General features: G+C 34.9%; 1 protein-coding gene across 1 annotated transcript in view; it reads right to left on the reverse strand.

The window, feature by feature from the left end:
* Window positions 1-2,556: 2,556 nt before the first annotated feature.
* DCN (decorin) overlaps window positions 2,557-15,216 on the reverse strand; it is a 39,069-nt gene continuing 26,409 nt past the window's right edge. The window contains exons 4-8 of the mRNA XM_042816124.1: window positions 9,980-10,193; window positions 9,653-9,766; window positions 8,328-8,421; window positions 5,326-5,464; window positions 2,557-4,081 (exon numbers count right to left, since the gene is read on the reverse strand). Of these exons, the coding sequence (XP_042672058.1) occupies window positions 3,887-4,081; window positions 5,326-5,464; window positions 8,328-8,421; window positions 9,653-9,766; window positions 9,980-10,193 (756 nt within the window). The 3' untranslated portion in view covers window positions 2,557-3,886. The remainder of the gene's footprint in view (window positions 4,082-5,325; window positions 5,465-8,327; window positions 8,422-9,652; window positions 9,767-9,979; window positions 10,194-15,216) is intronic.

A 15,216-nucleotide genomic window follows, 5' to 3' on the forward strand; every position in this document is an offset into this window, starting at 1 on the left:
AGATTTGACTCTTTTCTGAAAAGGAAATTAGATTTGATGTTATTTATATACCAGGAAATCAAGTAGATCATTGTCCATAACTGGATGGACAAAGCCAAAAACAGCTAGCTGCCTTGTGGCTTTAAAAGAAGGGTCTGATTTGGAGTTTTCTTGTAATCGTTTTGAAAAATAAAATTCTTTAACAACGTTTGGTTTTGCTAACAGGAAATATAGATGTACTTTTGAAAAGGGATATGCTTAATTTTACAAAAGCGGGAAAAAGGTGAAGTTATTACAAATGGAAAAGCACAATGTACAACAGTATCACTGAGTTAAAATAACGCATTAAAACTGTGGAAAATAAGCATCACTTCTTTGAGATTTTGTTTCCAACTTATTTACTCATTTCTGTGAGAAGATAGGTGAAATTTTCTTTAGATTCCTACATGGATTTTAAAGAACATTCAAGTGAAATTAATGAATGGTGGAAAAATTATTTGTTTAGACATCACAGAACAGCAAAAAAATATTGGCTATAATACAGAAAAGTCCTGTGAATGAGAGAAAGTGAAATCCAAACTTTTACTTGGGCTTGTTTCTAAGTATCATGACAAGTCATAGGATTATTAATTGTAGATGACAGAAAACACATTGCTGTCTGATTTTATTATTTTGCCTTCTTTACCAAGACAGTTATGATAAAATACACCTTTAAAAGCAAAGGCAAGAAAGTGCTATTTTTTTTTAGTGTGGATTTTTTATAATTTTGTATTCAGTGGAAGAAGTAAGAGGCTTCTGTATGACAGTTACATTTTTATACCATTCTTGCAACTGAAGATCTGTCACTACAACTTCTTATTCTCATTTCCGCCAGTTTAGATTTTTAGGTTATTAAGAAATGTTTTGGTTAGGCTCCCTAGAAGAATCTATTCTAAAACCTGAGAAATGGTCATACCCATTGCCTGTAGTGACCCCTCTGTGGCCTTGTGCTGCAGGAAGAGCTGAGATGCCTTAGGATGCTCCAGGAAATACGGATTTTATTTCTTTATGGGAATAAAATGAGTCTAATCCCACAAGATATTATGTGGTTGTTTACCATCTTCATTCTTTCTGGAAGGATTGAGTCCTTTCCCTTTCCCTTTCCCCCTCCCCCACCCTTTCGCTCCCCCCTCTCCTCTCCTCTCCTCTCCTCTCCTCTCCTCTCCTCTCCTCTCCTCTCCTCTCCTCTCCTCTCCTCTCCTCTCCTCTCCTCTCCTCTCCTCTCCCCTTTCCTTCCTGCCTTCCTGCCTTCCTGCCTTCTTTCCTGCCTTCTTTCCTGCCTTCCTTCCTGCCTTCCTTCCTGCCTTCCTCTAACCCTTTCTCTCTTTCTCTTTCTCTTTCTCTTTCTCTTTCTCTTTCTCTTTCTCTTTCTCTCTTCCTTTCAAAAGCAGAAGAGCCATCTGTTCTGTATTTATACAAAAAAGTAGTTTTAAAAGTATTAAGCTTCCAATGCACCAATGCTTTGAAGAGTTTGCTGTTGCTTCATGTTGTTTGGACTCAGTATAGGGTTTTGTTAGGTACTGAAGGATTGTCTGGAAATTGTTTCAGGAAAATCTAGAGTGTGTTTGCCTTCTGAACTGGTCAGTGTCAAGATCTTGCTGGTGTCTTACGCTGTAGAATTTGCTTATTCACTTTTACTCTACAGGGCTGGGAATCAGGAAACTCTCATTATCTTTCCAGACCTTAATTGTTGGCAGTAAATATACTGTATGACATATATGTGCTTAAAATCAGAAAACAGGCAAATTTGTTATGTTGGATTTCACGTGGATATTGTGTAGACAGTGGAGTACAGGCTCAGGTATTTTCTTATAGACTTAAGGTTGTTTCTGGTTTGAAAGAAAATCCTTTGTCGGTAGAGATTTTTAAGCTGCGGAGAGACAAAAGGGAAGCTTGAATACATGCTCATGTGAAATTTTATATAATAAGTTATTTGTATTATTTAGGATATGAATCTCTTCTTGTAAAGTGTATCTGTGAAGTTGTTCAAGCTAAAAAAAAAGCCTCTGTCCTCTTCTGAAATGCCAGCACTCAACTTTGTATATGAAGTCTATCTGAGTAATATCAGATACCCAACCAAAAGCCAAAGGGGAAAAAATAACCTGCTGATTACCTGGAAGGTTTTCCTGCCAGTGACAGAAGAATATGAAGTATTGTTAGTTTTCTAAAAATAATGCTCAGAAAATTTGAAACCCAGAAGAAAATCAGATGCAAATACAGGAACTCATCAGCTATTTCTTTGAACTAGATAACAAACAAAGATGGCAACACCTTGTTTCTGTGTAATTGTTTTCATGCTTCATTATAATTTCCAATTACTTATAAATAAATGACAATATTAAGAGGACATATTCATATTCTAAAAAAGAAAGACCTATTAGTAATTTTTTTCTAAAGACAAAAGATTTTCAAATAATCTGCTTGTACTTTAGTTGTTACCATGCCAAAGATGTTCACTCTCAGGGCTTAACCACAATTAAAGTTCTTTCACAGTATGTCATGCTAACAAAACAGAAAATAAAGACAAACACTGTGGAATTTGCCTGTATTGCATTATCCTTTAATATAAATGACATATATGTTTTACAAATTAGAGAGATTGGCTTTGGAGAATTAAGAGGCTGCAGAAGATTCTTTTAAGGTGGCATTTTGATTGAGTATATGGTTAGCTTTGTAGATCGACAGTAGAAATGTGCAGCCTACCTTTGATGTGCTTGCTACACACTAGAATGTGTCGTAGAATCCCAATTTGCAGAAAGCTTTAGATGATTCTCAGAAGATATTTCTACAAATGATATCCCAGCAATGTTCAACTAGGCCTTTCTGTTATTTCACTTCATTTTTTGCTATGCTTAGGATTTTGCTTTTATTCTAAATTTCACATATTCATCTGATGGGGAGCCTGCATATCTCTACTTGACCGTTAAGAACAGTGTTTAAAAAACAAAATCAGTAAAGGATGATGACAAATGTACAATGTAGAAGAAATGAACAGTGAACTGCTATTATTTTTGTTTTAGATATATACATGGATTGATACCAATGGCTAAAGCCTAATACCTTAGTCTGCAAAGTTGCTTCACTGAAAATCAAACTGCTCTTATGACTAAGGTGAGAGGGATTTGCCCTAGAGAAAATGAGTAATTGAGCTCCAGACATAGGTTATAGGTTTTGTGCTGCAGACTACTCATTATTTTGTTCACTAGGATTATGTTAGACTAATCCTGAATAGCATTGCTCTAAAAAAAATGGCAAACTTAAAAGAACTATGTGTACAATATGAATTTATTTTTTTCCGAAAATAATGACATCAGCAACAATTTTATTTGCCTCTGCTAAATAGATACATTCAAAATTAGCTTAGTATTATAGTAATATTTTTAAACCTCCAGGGCTTGAAATAAATTTAAAGGAGGTAACTCTCTCCTTCTCAAGTTTCAAGATGACTTGAGAGTCCTTTTTTCCTCTACTATTTTTCTTCAGTGGCTATAAAAATATGCTCAATCACTATCTTTTTTTTTTTTTTTTTTTTTTTTTTAAATCATAGTTTGACAAATATTTACTCCGAATCTCATATACAGTGGAATCTGAAAACCTGTAGGATTCAGCAAACCAAAAATTACCACAGAAAGCATGCTGGAAAAGAAGGCTGAAATAAGTCAGTTTAAAGCACAGACAGAAATTCTTTTTGATGGTATGTTTGATCTTGCACATCTGTAATGATTAATTTATTTTACATAATTGGATCATCTCCACTTTACGGTGAAGTTTCTGGTATTTGGCACTAACTGTTAGCAACAATTTTTTGAACAGGCCCATTACAACAGGTACTTTAGCTGAAACACAACCAAACCCCGCCTTTAGAAATCTATTTGTAGTTTCCGATCTGTACTGCAGAGCGTTCATGGATACATCGGAAAGCAGAGGGCTGGATTTCCCAGTATTGCACAGGGTTGCTGAAGAGGCTCACACCAGAATAAGTTGCCTTTTTGGTGTTGTAGCCAAGAGGGCAAAAGTCGTTGATGCCAATTGAAGCAATCTTGTTGTTATGCAGATAGACCACCTGAAAATTATAGAATTACATAAGTGAGAAATTGAGATGCTGTGGCAAATAACATAAATCATTTCATGTCAAATAGTATTGTGCAATCTCATTCAGACTGAAAACACATCCACTTTTCCAGACAAATTAAAACAAACAAATTAAGATTCTTCTTACTTTTTGAAATACCTGTAATATATCAAACTAGAAATAATTTCTAGAAAATGAGCATAAATTTTGCATGCTCATACAGTAGTAGCACTATCAATTGATCATACTGTAGCTGAAGCAGGAGACAAATGTGAAATTATTAACATAGTACTGTGGTTCAGAAGCATATGCTGTATATAAAGAATGCATTAATTGTTGAATGGTTTCTGTTCAACCTTCACTCTCATGAGTGCAACTCTACAGGACACACAGCCAAAGTAACTGCTGATAGTTGATGATTACTTTGCTGCAGAGTGACCATTTCCAATGAATTTTCTCAAGCTACATGAAGGCAGTGATTTCCATTTGGGAGTCTTCATTCTTTGGGAGCTTTCTCCCTGGACACCCTGGAGGTGTTCAAGGAAAATTTAGATGTTGTGTTGAGGAACATGGTTTAGTGAGAACTATTGGTGATAGGTGAATGGTTGGACTGGATGATCACGTAGGTCTTTTCCAACCTTCGTGATTATATGATTCCATGCTTCCTTCCTCTAAAACCTAAGACCAAGTGGAGACAGATTTTAACTGGTTCCAAGAGGTCATATTTCTTGCTGTTTAATCACACAGACCTCGAAACACTGCTGGTGTGAATTGTTCCTCTTTCACCTCCTGAAGGCATAGCTTTGTAGGATACTAAATGGAAGGTTTTTGAGAAACTTGAAACACATCACTGAGTTGAATAAAAAAATGAAAAGTTAACAAATGTTCCTAGAAAGCACAGTTTCTAATTTAAAAAAAAAAAAAGAAAGTATATAAATAAATAAATAAGTACATAGATATCTCTGTATCTCCATATCTCCATATTTGTGTCTCTTTAAGCACACAAAGATGCAAATTCATGCCTACAGATCTAGACAATTCCATTGCCAAAAAATACCCAACAGAATAAGAGTCCTATTGTTTACTACTTTTCTATGCCTATCCAATGATGAGTGAAACTTTAATCAAGTTATCTTTCTCACAACTAAATGTTTTCATTCAAAATTGAATAACCATTCATATATCGTCTATAATCTTCCAAACGTTGTTATCTGAGGCAGTATGATAAACCTTACCTGGATGTATTTGTGTTCACCCAACCCACTAGGTACTCTGACAAGTTCATTGTTATTCAAATGAAGTTCTCTCAGGTGAGGTACATTGTTCAGAGAACCATTTTCAACAGAAGAAATACTGTTGAAGCTGAGACCCAATCTGGAGAAAAAACAAACAAACAAACAAAAAAACACATGAAAAGAAACTAATGAAAACATTAAACTCACCTACATAATCATCTTTCTTGGGGTGATTACTTCTACAAACTACTACAGTAGAAAAGACTACGTTTATGCATAAGGTTCAGAGTCACCAATGATAACTAGTTTAGATAAATGTACTAAAATGACTGATATCTGGTGTGAGCTACCATACTTACAAGTATCATGACTTCACTTAATTTGTCCACAGTTCTGCATACTTTTCTAAACTGTGTATATGCCTGATTGCACTGTAAATACATACCGTGTATCCACATAGGTACCAGCCTTTCTTTAAAAGTTTCTCAAACGACTTTAGGATTACGAACTGTAACTTTATTTGTCAAACTAGACCCACAATGACTAGAGCTGTTAATTTTAAATCTTCACCACATCCTTCTAAAGTACACATGTAGTTAGAGCCATGTTGCAAACTGTAAACAGGAGCTGAGTCATACAGTGATCTTCTCAGCAGAACATAGAAATGGGACGTTACACATTTATTCTGGGTTCCAGACCAGAACTTTAGCCACAAAGTCATCCTTCCCAATTTATACATCCACATTCAGGGTTTATTAACATAGTTTATGTGGTCCAGTTAGGAAAATGTGAAAGAGCCTCTCCTAAGTTTCAAGGCTTTGTGTTGCAGTACGGAATTCAGTGGTAATTCTGCAGTTGTTACGAGTAGGCACTCTGTCCTTTGTTAACACTTTGTTAACTGTTGTTTGAACTCTAAGCTAGAAGTTATGCTTAAAAATGGAATAAGAAAGGATTACTGTAGAACGTACAAACTGATTAAAAGAGTTAGGAAAGAACAGGATCTTCCCTCTTCTGGTGGGAACAAATGAGAAGAGGTTTGAAAATGGCTGTTGTTTACTATGTTGGCAAAATCTATTTCCTTTTATATTAATGAACTGATAACATAGTGTTTTAGCTGATACAGTCATGACATAGTTGAATAGCATAACCAAACCATAGCTAAGCATAGAGGTAGTTCTCTGATCGTTTTTACTTTGTTTTGTCTGCAATAGCCGACTCTTTTGTTACATGCACTTTAACAAGCATTCTTATTCGGGACTCGAAGTAACCACAGGTTACAGAACTGTGAAGCAATTATTGCTACTGATAGCAGCTTCCTATAAATCTTTCAGGCAAATGATAGATAAAACTTCAGGGAAAAAAAAAAAAAAGGGCAGCTAGATTTTCTTCAGTAAACTTTAATAAGATCTAGAGACTTTAGTAGCAGCAGTTGTGTATGCACATATATATAAACGCATATATTCCTCTGCAAACCTCCTTCTTGCATGAAACCAGCAAAGTCTTTGTTCCATTTACATTCCTGAGACTTTTTTTTTTTTCACTGCAGCATTATATGAAAAGTTTTGAAAGACTTTCTCACAGGTCAACTATCTGTTAAAGACAGCTATTAGACTGTTGAGCACTGTTGATACAATCCAGGAGGGTTATCCGACCTCATACTGATGTTCCTGATGTCTTACCCATACAAATAAAAACTATTTTCGGGTAGTTTATTTCTGTAGAACTGCAGGAGGATGCATATTGCCCCTTAGATTTATCACATATGCTGTCCTGTAACACCCTCCTTTCTAAGTGTCTGCTGTGTTATACCCAGCACCCTCCTTTTTCATCAGATCTTTACTTTGCCTTACTTTTCAGCTTTTCAAAAGATTTCTGACTGTGCTTATGTTGCTTGCTCAACCACAGGCCAGAGAGAACAATTTTATAAGTTGGTGCCCACTCTGCACAGCTCCACATTTCCAGACCACAAGAGATTATTTTGCTTCAGTGCAACCACAATGGAAGCAGGCCAGGGTTAGATATTTTGAGTGGTCTACTAGCACTTGCTGCATCTAATTTATGACTTAAGAAGGAATTCCAACAATATTAACCATGTAATGTTGTCTACAGTGTTTTCCAGAGATTAACTTCAAAAAGCAGAAAAACAGCATCATCTGCAGGACAACACATTTCCAAACAGTAGTAATTAAGAACTTGGTAAGTAAGTAGTAGTTAAGAAATAATAACTGAGTAATTAAGAACTTGGTGGTCTTTTTTTCCTTTTTTTTTCTTCCCTAAAGTTTTATCTATCATTTGCCTGAAAGATTTATACGAAGCTGCTATCAGTAGCAATAATTGCTTCACTGTTCTGTAACCCATAATTATAGAATTTTTATTTTGTTCATGACATCCAGGAAAAAACTTATTTTAAGCAAGGATGAATATTTAATCAAACATGAACATCAAACATGTCTTGTTTTACAAGCTTTAGAAAGCTGCTGTGAGACTCATCACTTGGGACTGCCAGATTCAAAACATGTGAATGTGTGTTAATTATGTCACTGTGCTAAACTGTAGTCCAAGGTACTAAAAACTGGTAAATTTAAATCCTTTTGCTGAACAGTCTTTGTTAGATTTCTGTGGGTTTTTTTTTTCTTTTTCTTGCTTTCATTATGACAGTCTGAATGTTTAACATGTAGGTCTAGGAATAAGATACAATAATCTGAGTAGTAGTCAATTATGTTTCTATTTTCATAAGAGTTCTAAAATATAACAGTATTAATGTGAAAAAAACTGGCATACATTGCTCATAACTGAAGATAATTGGAGAGGGTGCTCAGAAATAAAAAAGTTTTTTGCATTGTTATTTCAGCGTGCAAGTCTTCGGAGCTTCTTCTTTCTAAGTTACTTAAAGCTTCAATGATGATAATGCTGAGAAGCCCAGAATTATGTTTTTAATTGCTCTGTAATAGTTACAATTTCAATTAATATTTACATCTCAAAAGAAAAAATTAAACACTTACTTAGCCAAGTTGGTGAGTCCAGACAGACCTTCCGCATCAATTTTGCTGATTTTGTTGCCATCAAGGTGAAGTTCAGTAAGGGATGGAGGAAGACCTGAGACAGAGAACGTAATCAATTTACTTTTGATAAAACTGTATTATTTTGTGCTTGTTTCTTTGTTTTGGGTAGGGGAAAAGGAGGGGAGGTTGTGTTAAAGATTTTTGCCAGATATGACCAAGATTAGTTCCATGAATGAATAGGACACTTCACAGTCAGGTAAACTGAAAACAGCTAGTAAGAATTTATTTGCCATTAAATAAAATCAATCTCCTAAGATCATTAAAAAAAGCAGTTAGTTCTTAAGAAATATCTAAATGAAGTTCTTCACTGATATTCTAGCCTTTGCAATTACATAAATGGGACATATATAATTGTGCTACATGTGAGTAGTCTGGCTAAAACGAAGTCTGACATTCTTGTATATAAATAACAGCAGCAGGAAATGACATTATAACGATGAGAAAAAATAGTTTTATTGTATTTTAAATGGGATACAAACTAGTTTGTAAATTCTATTTATCAGGAAAATAAACTGGAACCAAATATTTTAACTATCTTAGCTCCCTCAAAGAAACAGTCAAAACAGGAAACGTGGCAAGAAAGAAATAACAACTAGTATTAAACTTTCAAAAAAGTAGAGCTACTTCAAAACATTTTGCTGGCTGAAGTAAGAATAAATTGAATATAATTTCCTCTACATTGGAACCATTCTCCAGTTCTTTTCTTTTTTAAAAGCTTATACCAAAGTTGTTTTTACTTTGTAGTGATTTACAATGAAATAGTTTAAAAATGGCAAATATTTCTGTTTTGCATAGGAATGATCTTTTGGCTTCAACTCTTTGGGTTCATGGATGGCTGATTTTATGCTTGTAGAGCTTCACTTAATTCTGCATGGGTTTACATCCGTACAACATTGACCAGGTTCACAAACGAGGCTTAGAGGAAGAAAACATTCTTCCACTTTATATTTCAACTATGTGACAAGGAGAGCAAAGTAACATAAAATGCCTTACTTTGTAAAGTATACCTCTTCTGGAGGTTGTCATAAGGGAAAAACAAATTTTTCCAAACCAGTTAAAGCCAACAGACTACAGAATGAAATCTGTGTGCGTGTGTTTTTGTTTGCTGTTCAGGCTTTTTTTTTCTTTATCCAATAGTCAGCTAGTGGATATTCTAAAAACTAACTCAAGACGCTTCTCTACTCACTTTTTAAGTTTCTCTAGCTGACTAGAAGTTGCTGTCTTACACTTGTGTAAATCTGTCAAATAATTAACAAAATTCTTACCTTTAGGGATGCTAGTAATGTTGGTATCTGCGATACGGATATAAGAAAGCCTCTTCATCCCTTGAAAAGCTCCATTTTCAATTCCTGAGCTCTTGAGTGGATTGGTGCCCAGTTCTGTTGACAAAAGATATTCAGTGAGCTATACTGCACTGTATGTATCAATATACATTGAACTTTATGTCTCTATCAGATGAAAGCTAATTTAGAAGTATAATTTAATAACACATTTTGTGACTTTCCACATAAAATTACTGAGAGGACTAAATGCTTCTTGAAAAAATATGCAATACGCTGGATTGATTTCATTACAGATCATCATGCTCATACCTAAGACAATCACTTGATTCAGTCCATTAAAAACTGCTTTCCTCAACTTGGAGATCTCATTTTCATGAGCACGTATCTCCTGAAGAGACTTGGGCATGTTTTCTGGAAGTTCCTTCAAATTATTCTTGGATAAGTACAGTCTTTCCAGTTTCTTCAGAGGAGCAAAAGCTGCTGGACTTATTTTGCTGATTTTGTTGTTAACAAGGATCAATGCCTGTGGAGTAATAATTACAAAGATCTCAGATGACCACTGGGAAAATTATTTAAAGAATGAAGCACTTAAAAATATTTTTTGTTTTCTAGGTTTTTTTTAAGGTCATTTGATGGATAATCTAGTGAGCTGAAGAAAATACAGCGCAGTACTGAAATAAATGGACTAATGACTTATGAAACAGAGAAAGATAAGCAAGACCTACATAATAACTACAAATGGTAATTCACTGCTGAGTTATATGCAGCTTCTCTTAATATCCAGAAGAATTATAATTTATATTCACAACTAAGCATAGTCCTTCTGTTTGAAATCTGTGAAGAGTAAGTCATGCATGTATAATTAACATCAGTATTATTTGTTCTTTTTTTTTCCTGACTAGATAGGAAGTAAAGTAGTAGTTTTGTTTAATCAAATACACTTATATCTTGTCCATCATTGCATAACCATCCTGTCCAACTTTTCCTGAACAGAAAACTCTATGACTTAGCCAAGGAACAGTCTGGCTTAATAAAAATATACACACACTTTCTTGTTCTTCTTATGGATTGAATTTATTAAGTTTGTCTGTTAATAGTCTCATTTTTGTAGAAATAAAACTAGAACAAATTATATTTTGTAGAATAATAATTTGTTTCTTTGTTTTTAGCATAACATACTATCAAAGAGGAACAATTTGAAGTCTCATACTCTAAGAACTTCATTGAGTCAACCACATGTATTCTGTTTTCTATGTTAGAATCTAATTTAGTTCTCTTGGCAATTGTGCTATCTAGATTCAGGATAAATCTAAGCAAATTGCAAATGAACTCTTTGTACATTTTGGGAAGAGGTAGTCTCCACATGCCTCTGAAATGTGACTTTCCTGTTAGCTCATATTGATTAACCATCCATGACATAAAAAGAAGACCCATTACTGTCAGAGGAGTACTACAAGCTAATGGAAAGGTTTTCAAATTTGACATGTATGAGAATTAATCTCATAATTGCCTAATTATCAAACTTACAGTTTTACACATTTCTACAGTGAATTAGATAGATATAGAATGTGCTATATTGATATGGATACCATTGTCTATTTATATGTATTACTTGAGTGAAGCTATAGAACATCTTTGTTCACTAACTCCATTACGTCATTTTTCACAAACAAAAGAAAACTGTTGCTGATATACACAATCAAAAACATAATTGTTTATTATATATATTATTATAGTTAATATCCAGTCTATTTCAAGATATTTTTAATATTTTCAGGGTTGAACATGCGTATTTTTTCTTGGAGGAAAATAGAGCATTTAGCTCTTCCCATAATAAGTTAAGTAAGTACTAAATCACTGTGTCTGGACTACCTATCTAGAAAACTGAGTGGTAAGAAGATAGTTTAAAATCGTATTTGACATGTCTTTTTTTCCTAAAGGAGCTCATCCTGAGCAAAGCAAGCATTGTGATCTGTATATGGTTTCACTGAGTATGCGTAAAGTTGAGCAGATCTGGTTTTAATTTTGTATGCTAGCTATCAATACCACATTTGCAAAAGGAGGTAGAAAAGGTCACTCACAGTTCAGAGAAGTATTTCACTAACAATAAGTCTCTCCCAAAGTAAATATACTGGTCAGTGGAAGCTACGGCCACAGCTCTCTCTTATTTCGGATTGCTATAAGAACTGCTATGAGAATAGTTTTTGTTTCCTAAGGGAAAACTGCCAGAATTTGGAAGCAGATGCAGTTTCTCTCCTTAGAGTACTAAATCTACCTGCACAGTGTTAGGACATGAGAAACATTCAGTTATTAAGAGGGATACAGCTTAAATTATTCTGTTTAGTCTCTTTCACTGCTTTAATCGTAATGACAGAAAAACTGAATGTACTACTACTAATTACAGTCCTTTTGGTTGATTCTAACAGTTTTCTGTAGGTATCTAAAGCAATATTAAGTGTGTTTCGACACATGAGCATGTGAAATTTTAAACCTATATTTGCTTTTTACCACTTGGTCATCTATTTCAGCTAAAGATTTGCTTTATCTTTTAATAATTGTATCTACTTTCAGTTTTTTTTTTTTTTAACTTTTCAATAAAAATATCTGTGGTTTGATTATCAAAGCTGGTGTTCTGATGTGAAATATTTCTCACCAAAAATAGATGGGTATACATTCAGCTCACCCTGTAATGTAAATATCCTGTGAGTAGTTAATGTTCAGAGAACAGCTAAAGCTCTTGTGAGGACTGCTTGTTCTGATCAAAACCATCTTGAGGAAACACACAGAAGAGTTGTTTTATTCAAAGATTCAGAATATCTATCTCACTTAGAAATGATGATATCTATCAAAAAGTATGCTTAGAAATGCTTTCACAGTGGGAACATACAGATTGGTGGTATAAGTTGGAAAAGTATCACGACCCTGTAGTTTTCAACTTTTTTGCACCAGAACATCAGTTCTCACTTGCATCCTGCTGTGTGAGTCCCACTATTTTGAAGCTACATTATTTCTCACACTGCTGTGCAGCTTTAAAGAAGTAAAAACAAGCCCACACATCAGAATTTGAAAGGAGTTTACTGTCTCCCAGAGCAACAGCAAATGATGAGGATAACACACCAGCAGAGCACCTGGCCAGCTGTACCCATGGGTTTCTTTCCCACTTCACAATAACTCTATTATACGCAAGACTTAGAGAAAGAAGTTATTAGCTTTGGAGCACTGCTGTTTATTTTCCTCAGAATGTGCCCCGTATGGTTAGCGTGTAACAAAAGTTAAAACAAAACACAATAAAATTAAATGAAAAACTCCGGGGAATTTAGAGGTCATTGAAAACAGGAACTAGAGGAGAAAAGCTGAGGGAAAACATCTGCAGGCTGTTCTAGTGAGGAAGGGATGTTAGGCAAAAAAAATGCCACATGGACTATTTCCTGAATATAGCCCAGATGGCATGGTGGGACATGATATGCATTTTGCAAAGGGACAGCTCCATCTACTAATTTTGTGCAGGGCGAAATAATGCTCAGAGGGAAAAATGAGGGTCAATCTGAAAGCGTTGAAAGTGCTTGACCTGTAGCTAGCAATTGCATTGCTGCTTGTATGAAATAATCTAGCAGACTGAAGAATCCTGACAGCTTAGGATGATACTTGAAGGCAGGCACAGGAATATTTTTTTTTCAAAAATCGCTCTTCCTTTGTTTGGTGGAGGGACTACAGATATTTCTTTCAATACATATATAAGAAAGTCAACAATACTGAAGCATATCACCAATCCACATACAAAAAGCTTTAAGCATGCGCATGTGTAAACATTACTTGATATGGATATTGAGGTCCTTAGCCATAGGCAGGAAAAGAAGTGAGAAAGAAAGAGAAAGAGGCACAAATATATGAATCGTTAAAGACACTGCGTGTTTGAGATCAGAGGGCACACAGCGGTTTTTTATGAATAAAAGTAGCTTCTCTTGTTCTGAGATAAAGGCTTTTTCTATTTTTATACACAATATGATATGTATATCATAGATCCTATCGCTCTTATGTAGTTCCTGCAAGGTAAGCAGGCTGTGTTATTTTTATTATTGTATATTGCTCCACAGTAATACCTATGGACCACTGCATCATGGTCAGCATTTTAAGCAGTGCTCAGAGAGAGAGGGAAAAAAAAAAAAACCAAAAAACCCAACAAGTTGTGCTCCAAAGATAGGTTAATTTTTACTGACACACCTCTTATATTAGTGTAGTAACAAAAACTCTATTTAAAATAAATAAAAGCGGAAAAGGATTGTATTATATGAATAGATGCTGGCTCCTCCATTAGAGTCTGTCCATTTACCTCCTCCTGGCCTGGCTTGTGCTTCACATATTCATTCTCTGAACAAAACCAGGGATTTACAGTCAGGCAGAGTTTGGAACACTTGCTGGCATGCTTTTGTCAAAAAACAAACTGTAGTGAGCATGTGGCCATTATATAGGAACTGGCTTAGTTCTTGGGATTACCAAAACTTGAGGTTTCTACCCTGGCCAGGGTTGAAGAGAGGTGCATTATATTTTTTGGTGTCATTTCATTATGTGAGAACCTCAAGGTTCTGGGGGGTTTCCACCCTTACGTCTCTGCTTCTTAGTTTAGAAGAGTTTGAACTAAGAGCCTTGCCAAAATCTGAAATGAACTGTAGAACAATCAGCAAATTGTTATCAACCCTAATACGTGCTGATACATCTGGTTTGCCAGCTGGGTATGGAGCTCTTACCTAACATCAAATCTTTAATGATGCATGCAGCCTTCAGGGTTTAAACTAAAAAATCAATTTGCTGACCCGATGGAATTTCTTTAATTTCCTGGGTTATGTATTTTATTATTACCTGTTGTTTTATTGTAGTGCTGCTAGGAACAGTAATGCCTTAAGAACTGTAAGCTCAGGAGTCAGCATTCAAATAAAAATATTAATAAATTTGGTCATTTTTGTTTGCCTGATGGTTTCAGTTGTTAACTCATAGTTGTATGCTGGACTACTTGTATATAGTCAAGCTTTTCTGCCAAATATTAAGTGTGAGCGTGCACGTATAGGGGAAACAAACTAACAAAAACAAAACCAAAAAAACCCTTTTTATTCCCTTTTCTGTGTTTTACTAGAAGAAAGAATTTTACAAAATTAGTATGTATTTTAAAAATCATACAGATTGGTAAACTTGAAGGAACCAAGAGGCCCCGAATCCAAGGAGGTCTCTGAACAGAATACAAGATGTTTTGTCTGATGAGGAACATACAGTTTTAATGCAGAGAAAAGATAACGTTTTTAAAAAAGCATGGTGGTGTAATGATTTTCTTAGGGTTCTTAGATTAGAACTTAAATTCTTTGATAAGCTTCAGTAAAGTGGATCAAGCTGCCATAGATAGGAAAGGCAAGGAATAAGGGATGGTATGGAAAGGAGCGGGAAGAGGTGGACAAACTGTGAAGAAGGAGATGTCAAGGCACTGAAACAAACCTGTCAGTACAGAGGAAAGAAAACTATGGAAAGCAGTTTGATCACATCCACAGCACCTTGTTGGG

This window comes from Centrocercus urophasianus, unplaced genomic scaffold (assembly GCF_019232065.1).
Source record: "Centrocercus urophasianus isolate 14NV4802_14NV808 unplaced genomic scaffold, USGS_Curo_1.0 seq_15, whole genome shotgun sequence".
Classification (NCBI taxonomy): Eukaryota; Metazoa; Chordata; class Aves; order Galliformes; family Phasianidae; genus Centrocercus; species Centrocercus urophasianus.